The sequence below is a fragment of the Vanessa atalanta genome, chromosome 16 (genome assembly GCF_905147765.1).
Source record: "Vanessa atalanta chromosome 16, ilVanAtal1.2, whole genome shotgun sequence".
Taxonomy (NCBI): domain Eukaryota; kingdom Metazoa; phylum Arthropoda; class Insecta; order Lepidoptera; family Nymphalidae; genus Vanessa; species Vanessa atalanta.
In genome coordinates this window covers 6,665,267-6,683,250 of record NC_061886.1, presented here as the reverse complement: position 1 = coordinate 6,683,250, position 17,984 = coordinate 6,665,267, and the positions used below count along the sequence as shown (strand labels likewise).

Sequence of the window (17,984 nt, the reverse complement as noted above, 5' to 3'; positions counted from 1 at the left end):
TCTCACATTTCTCATTGTAACCTAGTAAATATGTTCATTCAATGTTTCTTAAACTAGGTAGCTTCAAATTAAATAACCATTTTAATATTATTTTGTTTATTTTAGTAAAAGAGTCTCTGAGGAGCAATTTCTTTGCAAATTCTCATTAGCCTCTTCTCAAGAATGGGGTAATTTAAATTTGTAAAGTTTATGTCAAACATTGGCTTAAGATTTTTCTGGGAGTTGACAATGTCTCTGATGATTATTTTAATTTTTTTAAATGCGGCATCGGGATTATCCATGTTTACCTAAAGAGAAATTATATTATATTTATGTAATTTGTATTCTGTATTATTTACAATTATAGTACTATAGAGTTATTATACGGTAATACTTACAGTATCCCAAAATAGGCCAGGACATTTCCTATGTATTTCTTCATAGTCATCCTTTATGGTTGTTGTGAAGCTTTCTGTTGTCAGCTATGATATTTAAAATAGATGCAAGTTTAAAATAGAACTTTCATAACTCAGTATACAATAATATCCTTTTAAAGAACTTGTTAGTTGAACAAGGCTTTGAAATTATTTATAGTAATAGTCAAATAGATAGAATATGTAGAGATGATGATCTTTTTGAACACAACTCTAGTAGCCAATATTTTAATAGCAAATTTTAAAATGAAAAAAAAAAAACAACGGCCAAAGACATGGTATTGAAGAATACCTTGTAAAGAATATCTGTAAGTTATAAAAAAACTAATCAGCATAGCTTAATAAAATAAAATCCTGTCTATCCCTTCCCGTTTCTTTTCTGTGTACTTACTGCATATACAAAAAAAATCACAAGAAATTTTAAAACCTAAGTAGGAAAGATATTTTATTTTTCTTTACTTAGTCTGTTTTTGTATTTACCGTTTGGGCGTGTCTTAGTTGATTAACAATGAAATCTGGGCCGTCTACTTGAGTTTCCCAGCGAAGTTCTGAAAAATATTTTTGTATACGGTCTTATTGAATTAACTTTAAAATATTTTATCTTATTCCAAAAAGGAAAATGGGATGGGTATATAAAACCGGCATATCTATACACATAAAATCCTTGTTTTTTTGAGCAATATTTATTATTCGAAGAAGGGTTGGTCGGTTTTAAAGGAAACCCTGGTGCATCAAAGGAATCTAATTATTTTCCAAATAAATTGAACAAAAATTGTTTTCAGTCAACATATCTGTGCGGATATATAGAATTATTTGGCTTGTATATTATTTTACCTAAATATTATAAACAACTTTTTTACGTTTAAATCGTAATATTTTTATTTTAAATCTTTATTCTTGATTTTCTAAGAAGTTTTAAAATTTATACGATAGTGAAAAAAATAAGTACGTACATAATATATATACAGGGTTATTGGTAATTCGACGTATTCCCGTTAGGAGGTAATAGGGGTGACTATTTGCGATAATTTTAACCCCCATATGCATATTGCAAAAGTTAACCGTTTTTGAGTTATCACGTTTTTTAGTTTTTTTCAAAATAAGTCAAAAATGCAACTTCAAAAATTTATTTAAAAAAAAGTATAAAATAAAATCTATTTTTTTCTTCTGATTTATAAAAACGATCAAACACTGGTTATTTGTCAATATTAAAATAGTAATTATCCGTTCAAATTTTAAAATGCGAGACGGAAGAAGATATTATTTCAATATTTTTTCCACAAAAATGCCTTAAAAACTAAAAAAAAACGTTATGTAACTTGTCCTGCAGATTATTTTAAAAACATAACCGTTTTCTTAGCTTTCCAAAAATGTATAACAACTAGGAACTTATTTCAAAGCAATCGAAATAAAATGACCACAAAGGACGCTGGTGGAAATTCGTATTCGAACATGAACGGATTCGGACTAAAGGAACTAACTGTAAAATTCCCACAACATTTAACATTTACATTGAGTATTGTTTTTAATTAAATATTAAAAACAATACTCAATGTAAATAAAATTAAAATACAAATTAAAAATAAAATTTAGACTTAGAAACAGTTCAATAGCTAAGTTATAAGTAAGACATATTGTAATTTAGCCTAATTAAAGTTCTTGCACCAAGTGACTTCCCCTACGCGCACGCATCATTTTCCTAAGTTGTGACTCAACTACCGAACTTGTCAAATTATTCCGCGTCATATTTTATGTGTTTTTTTAATTCTTATTTTGCAGTCTTCCGCGGATGAAACAGACGAGACGTCGTAAACTAGGGATTTTTGGAATGCTAAGAAAACGGTTATGTTTTTAAAATAATCTGCAGGACAAGTTACATAACGTTTTTTTTAGTTTTAAGGCATTTTTGTGGAAAAAATATCAAAAAAATATTGAAATAATATCTATTTCCGTCTCGCATTTTAAAATTTGAACGGATAATTACTATTTTAATATTGACAAATAACCAGTGTTTATATATATATATATATATATATATATATATATAATATTTATAATACCAAATAAATATACATATAAAAAAAAACAACCACATAAAAAGCATTGAAACTACCGAATACTATTCTGAAACTAACTGTACCGATAAGGATAATAAATCAAGAATTGCTAGAAGTTCATCTAATTAAATATTAAATTATAAACGTACGTGATTGTGTCCTCGCATTGCTTGTGTGCAATAGGCCGTTTCCCAACAGGAATGCAAGCCATAGGTCGTCCTGTGGTTTAATGCCATCTGCCTGTGGCCACGCTACCTTTGCACTAATTGATTTCATTAACAAATTATCAACTGCAACAAGTAAATATTCATAAAATATCGCAACCAAATAGAGAGGTTTTGTTGTAGATTTCAAGATTTTTATTCTAATATTGTTATGATGAGGTGAACCGAAATGTCTCAATGATCATGTGAATTTTAATTTAAAATTAAACATTTCGGCTTCAAAACTGGACAAGCTCTACGCAGTGCGCATTCATAATTCATATCATGTTCGCGGCAAAGGAAATCATTGCGGCAAAACTGCATATGTCCGATTGTCCGAAATGATTATACGTCATGTCCATAAGATTTTCTCCTCAACAGAATGTAAGGCCTAAATTTCTATTTTTTTATTTCATATTAATATAATCTTAAGAAATACTATTATAATGTATCATACATAATATTATATTTATATTTACCGTCTTTTTCGGGTTGTGGATCGAACAATAAGTCAGAAGAATTGATGTCTTTATCAATCAAGTCCGAGTTCTCAGGAGACGTGAAGGCAACTGATTTGGAAGATTTCCTGCTACCCGGTAAACCTACAACGTAAATTTTTAAATAAAAAAAACTACATGTGTGATTTGAAAATAAATTTAAAGGAGGCACCGGAACTATATTTTTTTACACAGGTACAATAAACTGCGTAATATATCACAAAATACCTATGCAATGTATAATGATTAATAATAATTGGTGGAGTATTTTACCTCTCCATGTAGACGATATATTTTTATCTTCAATACTTTTTCGGTTTAGATTGATTTGATCCTGTTTGTTTGCTAAATGACGAAAAGCATTTGATCTAAAAGCAGTTCATTTTATTATAGATATTTTCTTATCATTTCACAATATTATATAAATTCATATTTAACATGCAATGCACAAATTGAATACATATAATACATTTTCAAAAGTTTTTCAACAGAAATCATTCATCAACATTCTATAGATCTTTATTTATATAAGAAATTCCTTAATACAGGATATATCCGTAAAGCAGCAATTTCTAATTGGTACCTTTTATGCTGGGTTTTCTCTTGGTAGGATTCTAGTCCGTAAACATTGCTGGTATATTCATCTATACCAGGTTGCTCTTTATAAAGAGAATACATACCGGAATCTACGAGGCTGCTTTTATCATTATTATTCTTACTAATGAGAGATAACGTGCTCTATAAAAAATAATATAGGTATTTTTTATTTTGTTAAGTAATGATTCACTGGAGTTTAAACCTAAAATTAATCAAACAACAAAGGAAGGAATGTGAATTAAATTTGTTGCAATATATGTATAATTATTATACACGTATTTTATTTCGATGCTTATTTTTTTACGTGTACCTATTAAAAGTTATGTAGTAAGTAGGTACATCCGATTTTTAGGTATTATATTTTGGTTCGCTTACAATAATTCTAATTTGATGAATTCTTCAAGCATTCTGTTTAATTCGTTGTATTAGAACAAACTAGACTCGGATTATAAAACAAAAGGTAGATGGAGCGCGTTTAACATTACAGTGGCGCAAAAGCGAATATAAAATTAAAAGCATATGTAAATTCCCGGAAGTATGTTTCCGTTTCCCGTTTTATTAAAATCTTAATTATGCAATCACTTTTATGTTTAATTATTGCCGTATTAACAAAACCACGCGTCATTTCTCACTATCGGCAATTTATCTTCGCTTTTTAGACGACCGAAATAATAAAATATACAAGAAGTAAATGTAAACGTAATAACTCACAGAAAAGGTCATTGCAATTCTGTCTACCTCTTTGATCTCAAATCTCTTTCTTTCATCGCTATCCAACATTAGAGAACACTCTGAATCTATTATAAAATCATTATTGTCATTTTCGTCTGATAAAGTCTAAAACGTGTAAAATGAATATCTTATTTCCTTCAAAGAGTATCAAACTTAAAAAATCAAAGGTCACTGAATTACCTGTATTATCTCATTAAGTATACCATTTATTATTATCCGGCCGGAAAGTAAAACTTGTAATGTCGAAATCTCCATGGGTTCTTCCATGAACATTTTTTTTTCATATATTAGATTTCTTGCTCTGTAATCATTATAATTATACAGATTAAAAACGTCACAAAAATTATTATCATATTCAAAGAGATTTCGTGGTTGTTTTTTTATAGTTTATATCATAAGAGTATTTCCTCCATATGAGTAATTCCAATGATTTTTTTCCATTATCTGTATACCACCAACCGGCATTGGAACAGCGTAGAATTAGTTCCAACCTTTTCCACAAAGAAGAAGAATTTACAGGATGTGTTGATCACATACCTACATGTTATAGTTGTGATATATTATAGACAACTAGCTGTTACCCGCGGCTTTGCCCGCGTAGAATATAAATATATTTACAAATTAACTTAAAAAATTACGTTAATGTAAGACCTCTTTATATACCACATTGGTGTGTATTTTAGCCCTTAGGGTATAATATTCAGAAACGCTTAATACGTATCTACTAATTTTTAATCAGTAGCCCAAAAATAAAGTTTCATGCTGCTAACTTCAAAAATGACGGACTTCCAGACTAACCTGTATACGAAATATCAACCTCTATTTCTCCTCTTAAGCGTAAAATATTCAGAAACGCTTAAATACGTATCTACTCATTTTTAATCAGTAGCCCAAAAATAAAGTTTCATGCTGCTAACTTCAAAAATGACGGACTTCCAGACTAACCTGTATACGAAATATCAACCTCTATTTCTCCTCTTAAGCGTAAAATATTCAGAAACGCTTAAATACGTATCTACTCATTTTTAATCAGTAGCCCAAAAATAAAATATTATGCATCTAACTTCAAAATGACGGACTTCCAGGCTATCCTGTATACGAAATGTCAACCTCAATTTCTCCCTTTAGGCGTAAAATATCCAAAAGCGCTTAAATGCGAATCAACTCATTTTTTATCGGTAGCCTTAAAATAAAGTTTCCTACTTCTAACTTCAAAAATGACGGTCTTCCATACTCAACTATATAAAAAAAGACAACTCTTATTAAACCCCTTATAGGTTGAATATGCAGAAATGATTAAATACGTATCTACTCACTTTTAACCAGTATCCCAAAAATAAAGTTTCATATTTTTAATTGAAAAAATGACGGACTTTCATAAAAAATTTACATCCCTTATTTCAGCCCCTCGGAGGTAGAATATTAAGAAACGTTTAAATATGTATTTACTCATTTTTAATCAGTAACACAAAAATAAAATTTAATCCTTCAAACTAAAAAAATGACGGACTTCCAGACTAATCTATATAAGAAATGTCAACCCCTATTAAACCCATTAGAGGTAGAATATCGAGAAACCCTTTAATAAGTATTTAATCATTTTAATCAGTATCCCAAAAATAAACATTCATGTTTTAACTTAAAAAATGACGGACTTCCATAAAAACTTGCAACCCTTATTTCACCGCCTTTGTGGTAGAATATCAAAACACGCTTAAATTCGTATTTACTAATTTTTAATTAGTATCCCAAATATAAAGTTTCATGCTTTTAACTTAAAAAAACTCCCATAAAAAATTTCAACACTTATTTCACCGCCTTAGTGGTAGATTATCTAGAAACGCTTAAATACATATCTAGTCATTTTTAATCAGTATCAAAAAAATAAAGTTTCGTGTTTTTAACTTAAAAAATTACGGACTATCATACATACTTTCATCCCTTGTTTCACCCCCTTAGGAGTAGAATATGCAGAAACGCTTAAATATTTATGTACTCGTTTTTAATAAGTATCCTATAAATAAAGTATTATGTTTCCAACTTAAAAAATGACGGACTTCCATACAAAAGTTCAACCCCTATTTCACCCCTTTAGGGGTAGAATTTCCAAAATTCCCTTCTTAGTGGGTGTCATGATATGTTAGTTTATAAGTGTACAGCCTAAAATATAAGTTTTATGCTTCTAGTCTAAAAATGACAATACTTTCAACAACTTACAACCTTTCATCCCCCTTTTCAACCCTTTACAGCATTTTTTCCAATTAAAACGCCTATGTCCTTTTCATGCACATAGACTATTTGTATACCAAATTTCATTTAAATCGGTCCAGTAGTTTTGGCGTAAAAGCGAGACAGACAGACAGAGTTACTTTCGCATTTATAATATTATATAGTATGGAAGTATGGATAGTATGGATTATTAGAAACAAAATACTATCCTTAATCCAAACAATACTATAAAGAAAACTATGACACCTAATTATAATTAATTTTATCTACATCCAAACTAAAATAAGTGTTAATAATTGTGAAATTATTAGAACCAAAATATTATCCTTAAAACAAAATAAATAGTATTTAAAAAGTATATAGGTATAGGTAGGTATATATACGTGTATAGTACACGACGATATTATATCGCAAAAACAAATAACGCTGCATACAAACGCTCAGAAGGGAGCCGACCGCGCGTCGATTTCGACCAAATTTGATTACCATAAAAACTGTTCTAGTGAGTTAATCTTAAAAGATAGACATATACTGTCGCAGACATTTTTTTAGATTATTTCAAGAGGAATAATTCTTTCATACATAGATTTTTGATATATTCAACCGTTTTCGCAGCGCACGCAACGGAAGCCCTCAAGGATGAATAATTTTTCCCGCTTTTTTCACTTTTTCCATATTTTTTGTCGCTCCTAATAATTGCAGCGTGATGTTATATAGCCTAAAGCCTTCCTCGATAAATGGTCTATTCAACACAAAAATAATTTTTCAATTCGAACCAGTAATTCCTGAGATTAGCGCGTTCAAACAAACAAACAAACAAACTCTTCAGCTTTATAATATTAGTATAGATTATGTCAATGCATTCGGAGTGAAAATTCGGCCCAAGGGATTTCGTAGGAAGTTCTGAATACAATGGTTTTCATTAACTGCATGGTTATAATATTGTAATTTCCAAATGTTTGTGTAAAAATTTAAAATATATCGATTGTTACAAATTATTGTGTAATGTGAAAAGCGTATCTAAAGGTGATATCAGACGGTTCATTCGAGTGAATGTTCTTTTAAGTGAATGATTCATTTTATTTCATTCCATGTTCACACGGCTTAGCTGGAATGTCGTAAAAAAGAACATTCATCCGTAATTTCTTAATATGGCGTCGAATGAAGTCGTGTCTCTTGGAATTAATTTAATTTTTGATCATTTGATCAAGGAGCTAAAAAAAAGATTAAGAAAAATGCGTTCGAGACAAAATGGCCAAATCCGAGTGAACGTTCAGTCTGTGTTCAGACTGTTCATTTTTCGTTCATTCGGAGTGGGAACGAAAGATGTCGAATGAACTCATTCGGCACTTTTGTTTCACTTTGTGTTAAGACGTGTCACTTTGAGTGAAAGATGCAAAATGAAACACGAAAATGAACCGTCTGATTCCACCTTTAGCAACAACGATTGAAGTTAGATATCAACTATTTATAAACATGAATTTTATTTCAATTCAGTAATAAATGTTTAAAATATATAACGGAATAAATTAATTGTAATATAAAATGAACGATAATTGAAATGACATTCAGGAATAATGGTAGGATAATTTTGTTCAAATTAACAGTCATCCTAGTTTTAGAGTTACAAAGCAATCGAGTTATTTCGATTTTTTTAATGGATATCACATTCGATTTATTTGAAATGCAGCAGATTGCGTTTACCCATAGCCGCTAATAACTTCCATACTTAGAAATACAAACAAACAACATGTTTAATACAGCGCAAATGTTTTCGGGGAGCAACGTTAAAAAAAAGTCGTACGTAAAAAATATTAATATAGGTACAATATAACATAAAATAATATTCCTGTTTTATTTGTATAAAATAATAATTTTTAATTTATTTTTCTTTTTGACTAATATATCATGTAATTTTTTAAAACATTTACACGTTTACTAAATAAAAGTTAAACTGTCATTTTATAGTTACGCAATGCTTTGTCATATTCTTGTTTATATCAAACTATTCATGATAGAGCGAAAATCACCGACGATCATAGGACTTTCTTTAGTTATATATTGGGCAGTTAATACCTTTCACGATAGTATCGATACACGAATGTAAAAGTTTCCAAGTTAAATAATACGATAACTTACATACCTACACTAATTGCTAATTCCGAGCGGGTGAGACATAAGATGGTAAGAGTCAATAGAATATTATTTATTAATTTCATTACATTTTAGTAATCATTTACATTAAACCTAACTTTAAATTAAATAAAAAAAATTGTTGAAGTTCTCACTTGTTGTAGTGAAACCGAACTTGTTAGAAATAAGTCGGTAGATGAACAAAAATATAATTAGAACTCTTTTGTTATAATTAACTTACTTCTACCGTCATCAGACCTATGTATGTATGGAACTTTATATTCATATAAATATTGAATAACGTCATCGGAAGAGACTAGCGTCTGAGACACAGGCTCGGCCTAGTTGAGGCGCTTGTACTCATAGAATAATTGCACGTACAAATTGTAATATTGTTCATAAGGTGTGATACATGCATGTACATTATTTGGTTGTAATTTCTAATAAACAATAAACAACTAAACAATAAAAAAATTATACCTTAACAAAGCAAGCGAAGTAGTAATTTTAAATTATTTCCATAGATATTTAAATAGGTCACATGTCAAGATATTTAAAGGTATTTGGAAAGAGATATGTTTATGTACGTAAAAGTATTCACTTTACATCGTACTACGAGTAAGTGGCGATTACTTGGTGAAATTTTACTATAAAATTAATATATTAATCATACTTAAGAAAGCATAATAAAAATATAGGTATGCTTTCGAAAGTTTGACGATATGAAAATTCAGAAGCCAAGACTAAGAACAAATTATATTTACTCTCTCCGTTCTAGCTGTTTGCAGGATAAGGTCTGTCTGTCAGAACAGGAAGCTAGTATCAAATATGGTCTGTATCCCCGCAGCTTCAACATAAGGGCGCCTATTAAGTCCATTGTAACAACTTTTACTCTTCCGTCTTTAACAAATGCTTCCTCGCGACCTGTATTATCATTACATTAAAATAATTTAGCATAAATTAAAAAAAATACATTTGTTTGTTGATCTTATAAATATTCTATAATCATGGCCAAGATATGTCCTTTGTGCAGTACATTTTTACAAAATAGACAAAACTAAATAGTAGACCTCGTCCATAGAGGCTTTACTCTATAGTGTATAAATAATGAAATCTATTCTCGGATAATAAGATAATTTATCTCAATGTTTACTCAAAGTAAAAAAAAAAAATTGTAACAAACTAACTTAGTCCGTATGATTCCCCGTCCATTTCACTATAAGTTAACAGATCGCCAGCGAGAAGCATATCGTCGAACTTCCGTCTCGTTATAACTTTGTAGTGGTCTAAGAAGTGGCAGGCCGTGGTGTGTTGTAGTGCCAGTTCTATATTGGAGTTGCATTCGGTTGCAAGACGACGGGCCAAAGATCCTAAACAGAAAAAATTAGCTAAAGAAAATATTATAAAAGTAATTCCATAAAATACATATATTTTTTGTGTTTATTAATATCCTATCCATTACAACCTGATTAAAAATCAAGTATTGATATTTTACATGGTCAAAGTCAAAATTAACTTCAACTGGCGATGATTTAGTTAGTAGAGAAAACTTGCAGCATGCTACATTACAGAGCAAAACGCTCCATGTATAGTATCAGTTCAATGACCAAAATGTTTACTTCAACAAGCAATATATAACAAGTTCCAGCCACGATTCGGCGTTCGGCCAAACAACAGCAGAAACTAGTCTTTTTATGCATGAAATTGTTCAGTTCCAATGTTACAGCGTGCTACTAATGGCTCTTGGCTCTTAAAACCATCTTGCCTTTTAGATAATGGACGTTATGTTGAGTCGTTTAATTACATTAAATATTCTTGAATTGTATTTTATGAACTAATGAGTAATATATTACCTTATACAGTTTATTTTAATTGTTAATACAAATTACTAAACTAAATTAATAATAATTTATTAAAAAATTGACACTCTCATCTATAATGGTAAGCGCCAATACTATTATATTATTACGTAAAAGTATAATAAAAATAAATATTTTGTAACAAAGTCTTCTCACATTTTTATATAAAAGTGGATTGTTGATTATTGTCTTACCTTTTCCAACAGCTTCGTAGCCGACAATAACGACTATAGGAATATCTGTTGTATCTGCTGGAGGAGTGAAGGGGGAGACGCGAGATCTGGACAGCTGTTGTATGTACAATAAACGAAGAAGACGACGCGTTGCAAATGTTATAATATCAGGCGACATGTCCATTTTAGACGCTCTCTAGAAGAGATAAGTAAACAAAATATTTTTTAATGTTTTTTTGTTACTTGAAGGAAATTTTGGAAATAAAATTTTAATCAAGGCATTCATCAATCAGACAGAAAGAACACAAATGAGGATTTGGATGAAAACAGATTTTTTAAATATTTTTGTTCAGCAAATAGAATGATAAAGATGAAGGACTTAAGTCAAGGGAATTAATGTTACCTTACGTCTCGACGTCCGAAAATGTTATAAATAATCAGTTCGATGATGACGAAGAAAAATTTTCGCAAGTCCAGCAACTCCTTGATGCTGACTGATAAAAAGTTATGTTTATTCCAAAGATTATACATACCTGTTCCACTGGATCGATTTCCTTATCATCCAACTGTAATAGTTTGGGAAATTTGTTGTAGACTACATCCTTGTACCCGAGAATATTGCAGATAGGGTTAGAGGATAGATCGAGGAGGATCAAGCTTCTCAAGTTACTCATATATATTGCAAGCTCCAATAGTACATTAAAACAATTATTTCGGGCGTGGAGTTCTCTCAATCTATTTAATGTGTAATCCAAGTTAATATTACTTAATTATATTATATTAAAAATAGTGAAAATATAGAGATATCATTGATATTATTTTTCTATGTATATTTTAAATTAGAAAATATTGTCATCAAAGTTTTCGTTACTTATATAAATTACCCATTATTGTTTATAATCTTGTGATCTATCTAACTTATTCCAAGTTAATATTAAATATTTTGAGCAAATTTTTTTTTGTTGTAATTGATTTTATCTTGAAAATTTAATAAATAAATACATTAGTATTGTTTGTATTGAAGCATTATATATATATTATATACTTTAACCTCAAATAAGATATATAACAAACATTAAGTTTATGTTACGTTTATAGCTTGTTTTAAATACCTCGTGCAGCCAGAAAATAGTTTCATTGACGTTAATTTGTTGTCATTTAAGTTAAGGATCTCCAAATGCAATAAGGTCCAGAGCCCTGCATCTGACCCATATTCGAAACTCGATATGTTATTATAAGAAACATCCAGCCATGTTAGACGGAGGTGATTTAAATTTTCCAGACGTTGTATGTGATTGAACGAGAGGTCGAGACGTCGCAAGTAACTAGAAATATATTTTTTCTATTGAAAATGTCATATTATATATATCATATAAATATGCGAAAAGTTTTTCAATTCTTATTTGTGTTTGCTGAATAAACTTATTTCTATAAAATTAATTTATTTTGTATAAATACAAAAATTGTATCAGCAATAACGTTTTGATAGAGAGAGAGGGAGAGAGAGAGGGAGAGAGAGAGAGAGACTTTTATATATCTTTGTCCAAGAAAATTGAAAGATGTGATGTATGATGTAATGAAGTGCGACGAAATTGATGGCGCAATATGTATAGGTCATTGAAATCACTGAACCTGTACATTTTCTTATAATCAATAATTGTGTAACTTAAGTCAATGAGAAAAACATAATTTTTTACCGTAAGTTTTGAAGTCCTTCTATACATTTAATATTATTATGCGATAAATCCAATATTGTGATAGACCAAAAATCTTTTAACTCACGAATGTTCATTACGGAATTGTACTTATAATGCACTTCTGTTAAAAACCATTGAGCTGTAAAATCCGTTATACCGATATAAATATTGGTTAAAGACAAAGAAGAGAAACAATATGCACAAACAAATACTGATATTAAATTGAATTTTTTGTTTGTTTAGTTATCGCAATAAAAAACAACTTCTTTTTAAAATAAATATTTTAACATAAATGAAAATATAATTTTCAATTAATATTGTAATTTTTCATTCGATTTTTATTCGATAAAACTGTTGCAACATGAAAGCGAAAATTTCTGAAAGTAAACATAAGGCACGGAACTCTGATAAATTAGTTAATAACTCACGTGTTTCATAATCCAAAACAGCTTTTAACCTGTTGAAATCCACAGAGAGATATTGTAGATAGAGAAGGTTTGAGAGAACTTTTAAGTCAGTTAACAAATTAGATGATAAATCAAGGTATACGAGGTATTTATAATGTTTTAATACACCGATGTCAGTTAGATACTAAAATCAATTTACGCAATAATTATTTAAAAAATTAAACTTTCTTATAAAATAAATTGTAAGGCTCTGTGTTGCAAGTTACTTACTCTGGATGATATATTTAATTTAATGTACACATAGTCCTTCATAATAGGCGTTCGTTTCAAATAACTAAGACACGCAGTCACCACATCCCTTGTAAGTACTCCGTCCTTAATTTCAGGAACATCCTTAATATTTCTTATAGGAACGATCGGTGAATAAATATCATCGTATAATTCCGGAAAGTTATAAAAACAACCCCACAATTGGTCCTCATTCAAAAGCGATGTCACACTTTTAGGAAACTGAAAATTGTCGTTCTTCTTTCAGCGTACAAATATATTTTTTATCGCAAATTATAAAAAAACTGTTATGTTCTTTATAAAACCCGGAGCACCTAATGCAATTAATTATTAACTGGATGGCACTTCGCTTCTAGGCAATCAATTTACAAAAACCCGGGCTTATATTTTAGTCATATTATAAAGAACTACTAACTCGTTCGGACATAATACTATCTCTGTTAATATTTTCCGTTATCGTTATCAGATTCTCGAATACAGGACTTATACGGTATCTTGGAAGAAAACTTATACTTCGAAACCGTTGTTCTGTAAAGTATTGGTTGAATGTTTAGTGAAGCAACTTTTAAGGTCGATGGAAAGCAATATGACTATATATTCAATTAAATGATTATTTAATTATACGTTAAAATCTATGTTATTATACATGTATTATGTCATTATCATTATATATGTCATTCATCATCATATGTCATTATGTTCGGAATTAATGCTTTTATACTATTAATATATTATTTTTTAGAAGTTGTTGTATACCTTTCGGGTAATCATCTAGTGTCAGATTAGACATGTAATTTATTTTGGATACTTCTGTCCAAGTTTGCAGGATGCTACCAAAACGTAGAATCCTTAAAGTGTTAGCTGAAACAACAACCGACTTTCTATCTTTATCTTTCCAAATGGCATATGGGTTTGTGGATTCACTGGAATTTTGCTTGGTATCTTTTGAGTCGTCTTTCATTGTACCGCTCATTTCTTAAAATGTAGTTTTATAGTGTCTTATTTTGCGTACTTAGCTATATCTATTTTTATAGACTACGGACAGCCAACTTTTTTTTAAACATAGATATGTAAGAAGTTTATATATTTCAATAAGCAAAGAGTATACAAACTTTTTATGTGTATAAGTAATTTTAAATATTTAATACAGTGCGTCTTAGTACTTTGGCACATAGCCAAAATTGGAATTAATATCACTATCTTGTCCAGTGTCATATTTTGATAGTTCACATAGTTTGCTATTCACTGTTCGTGTTATTTATGTTTATTATTTAAGGTATTAAAAGTTAAGGAACTTTTTATGAGGAAAAAGTGAAAAGCCGTCTCCACTCTAGAACTTGGCTGCTCCAATGGCAATTGATACTTCGACATACGTGACCAGACTACTGACAATCCCTTTTTTTAATGACATGTTTTAAAATTATTGTCTTCATACAATTAAAAAAAAAATTTATACCGACCTGTATGACCTAAGTAGGCATATTTAGCAATAACTTCGGAAGGTTTCCCTTTGACGTATATTGGTTTCAGTACGACATGTATGTTGAATATGACCTTAGTCTTCTCCAAGTTCATACCGAGACCGACACAGCAGGGCACAGAAGGATGTCCAATCGCATTACGCTTTGAATCTATGTAAGAGACAGATAAAAAATTGGTTGAAAATATACCATGGAGCAAGCAATACCTGAAGAATGTAGAATTATTTTCGGTCAGTTGTTTTAACGTACCGTGAATTTACTCGTCGCTATTAATAGATGCAAACAAGCGTTTGGCTAAATAATTCACTGCTGTGGGCAAACAAAATTAAATTATATACGATAAGACAGGATATAATATAATTAAATATAATTTCGGATACGAATCGTATCTATCGTTTTTTGATAATCAATAAGCAAATGTAACACTTCTATATTGAGTAACGATTTTTGGCTTTGACTTTGACTGTCCGAAATTACAATGAGCGACGAAGCCCACTTCCACTTAAGAAACATAAAATAAAACCTAAAATTTGCATTTGTAGCCTACAAGAACTAACATGAAATACATGGAGAGCCATTGCATCCACATAAAGTGAGTGTATAGTATGGCTTATCAGTGAAAAAGATCGACTCTTATTTTTTGAGAATACCGTAACCGTATTTGATGAGCGTTACAGGCAAATTTTAAACGAATCTTTTTTTCGCAAGTCGCATTGAGTCTGAAGCATTGTTAGTTCCAGCAGGGCGGACCAACCCCCACAAAGCTCATTCAAAGCTATATTTATTTGTTTATTGCCAATGACGGCACTTCACATATGTAACATTTCATTAACATTGCCACGCGGTTTCTCCTGATTAATATTTGGATTATATAAGCTCTTTTTAATACATATATATTATTAAATTGGTTAAGGTTCATGGTTACTAATCCACATCAAAATTTATTTTTTTACTACAGGCACAAATTACATAACATCTTAGTTCCCAAGGTTGGTGGCGCATTGGTGATGTAAGGAATGGTTAATATTTCATACAACGCCATGTCTATGGGTGGTGACGACTTACCATCAAGTGGCCCATTTGCTCGTCCGCCTACCGATATAATAAAAAAAAATGTATTTTTTATAGCCTGTGATATTACACAATAAATAAACTATTTAACGCAGTAATAATAATTAGTAATAGTAATAATTCGAATTAGAATTGGATTTTTTTTACACTTTAATTGATTTGTTGAAAATTAATGTCAGTATTTCTTTCGCATATAATTTTTTCTTTGTACCTCGGTTTACGTAATTTTAGCCTAGCAGATAGGTTTCATCAAGTTACTAGGCGCAGCTAATATAACAGCAAAATATTTGTCTATGGACTTTAGACAATATTAGACGACGCTCGTCTTTTTGTCAGCGTAACGTTTAGTGGTATAAATTGAAAGCCTTTATAGAGTTTAGAAATTTTATTAATATGTAAAATGATCGTAATTTATTCTTTTTTGTGGGTTGTTCGATTAATGTAATTGTCAACCTGTTATATTAGCTGATGCTGGTAAACATATTTCCCAATATAATATATCTTAAAACTTGAATAAATTAGGCAAATACCGTATAAATTAGGTATATATGTATTTATCCCGTGCCGCCCGCTGAAGACACCGAAAATGTACCGCTGGTTTTTTTAGTGCCTATGCCGGTGAACTAGGGCGCAATATGAGTTGTAGGCACCGGCGAGTCCCACCTTCCCCCACTTCACGTGGGATAAACTTGTAAATCCAGCGAGAAAAAAAGGTATATAGGCAATGAAAGTGCGGCCTTAGCAGAACTTTGGAAATAAAGGCCACATGGCATGTTATTCGTAGGGCTTATGCAAAACCTGAAAAGGACATGGTACCAACCAAATTGAACACAGGTAGTTGATACACGAATTCTGAATTAGAAGTTGCAAATTAATTTGAAGTATTTTTTGATAATATACCTAATACAATAGCGTTTCACTTAAAATCATCTACATTCGATGCAGCTAGCTTATTAACAATAATGTTTTTAAATGCGTTATTGATTTTTTATTTGAAACCGTATCTGCAGTAGATATCATAAAAGTATTTAAAACCCTTAATATTAAATAAACTAACGACAGATGGGGCATTTCGGTAAAATTTATTAATAGCATCATATACCATATTGCTCCGTATATAGCAGTAATTTTAACAAGAGTTTAGACATGGGTTCATTTCCTAACTTGTTACAATGTAGTAAAGTTTTACTACTTTTTAAGACTGGAAACAGAAGCGATCCCAGCAATTACAGGTCTATTTTTTTACTCCCATCTTGATCATACTCTTGATCTAATTGCTTCATACTTGAGTCAAAGAGTCCAACAAGTTTTCATTAATGAAATAAAGTCTTCTGGATCTACGTTAAAAATGGGTGTGTCCCTTTCTATTTCTAGTATACTGTTTTCTGTATGTTTCGGATATTGTTATAGGATTTTTTTAATAATAAAATGAAAAACAATGTCCTATGGTTAAGTTAATGAATTTGATTGTTTTTTTGTGTGACTGACTTCTGAGGAACGACACCACCTGCTCGTCGTTGGAAAATCGCCTATCGTTCTCCTGCCATAGGTTCATCTTATCCTCCAACAAAGATTGTCAACACAAGCTTTTAGTGGTACGGCATTGTGCAAGTCCGTCTGGGTAGGTACAGAGCCCACTTATCAGATATTCTACCGCTAAACTGCAGTACTCCGTATTATTGTGTTTCGGTTTAAAGGATGAGCGAGCCAGTAAAAATACAGGCACAAGGGATATAACTTAGTTCCCAAGGTTGGAAGCGCATTGGCGATGTAAAAAATGGTTAATATTTTTTACAGCGCCATTGTCTATGGGCGATGGTGACCACTTACCATCAGGTGGCCCATATGCCCGTCCGCTCACGTATATCATAAAAAAAAACTATCTTCTCTCTGGTCATCGCCTCAGTAGATCAACAATTAAATACAGAATATATTCTTTATATAACGAAATAACAAAACATACACAAAACTATTGTCTATCAAAGATTGTCAGAAGCTATAATTAGATCTAAATTCAAATATTATATTGAATTAGTAATCTTTAACCTTTAAACAAATCGTTTATACTTTTCCTGGTCTTGGTAAATTCGACATAAGTATGTCCCCTTTTTCCTTGTTTTCTAAGGCTAGTTACAGTGTTGATACCT

The 17,984-nt window shown here is 30.5% G+C and overlaps 1 protein-coding gene across 1 annotated transcript; it reads right to left on the bottom strand.

Moving 5' to 3' along the window:
* Positions 1 to 65: 65 nt before the first annotated feature.
* Positions 66 to 17,392, bottom strand: LOC125070117. The gene is made up of 21 exons (XM_047679817.1): positions 17,326 to 17,392; positions 14,746 to 14,916; positions 14,042 to 14,260; positions 13,701 to 13,813; positions 13,268 to 13,507; positions 13,019 to 13,181; positions 12,591 to 12,729; positions 12,006 to 12,218; positions 11,427 to 11,628; positions 10,915 to 11,089; positions 10,049 to 10,231; positions 9,626 to 9,785; positions 4,680 to 4,800; positions 4,479 to 4,604; positions 3,754 to 3,908; positions 3,444 to 3,538; positions 3,153 to 3,275; positions 2,620 to 2,760; positions 894 to 961; positions 378 to 461; positions 66 to 287 (listed from the first exon to the last, which is right to left on the bottom strand). The coding sequence occupies exons 1-21, from the start codon at positions 17,390 to 17,392 to the stop codon at positions 102 to 104; spliced, it is 3,144 nt and encodes a 1,047-aa protein (XP_047535773.1). The 3' UTR covers positions 66 to 101.
* Positions 17,393 to 17,984: the final 592 nt, after the last annotated feature.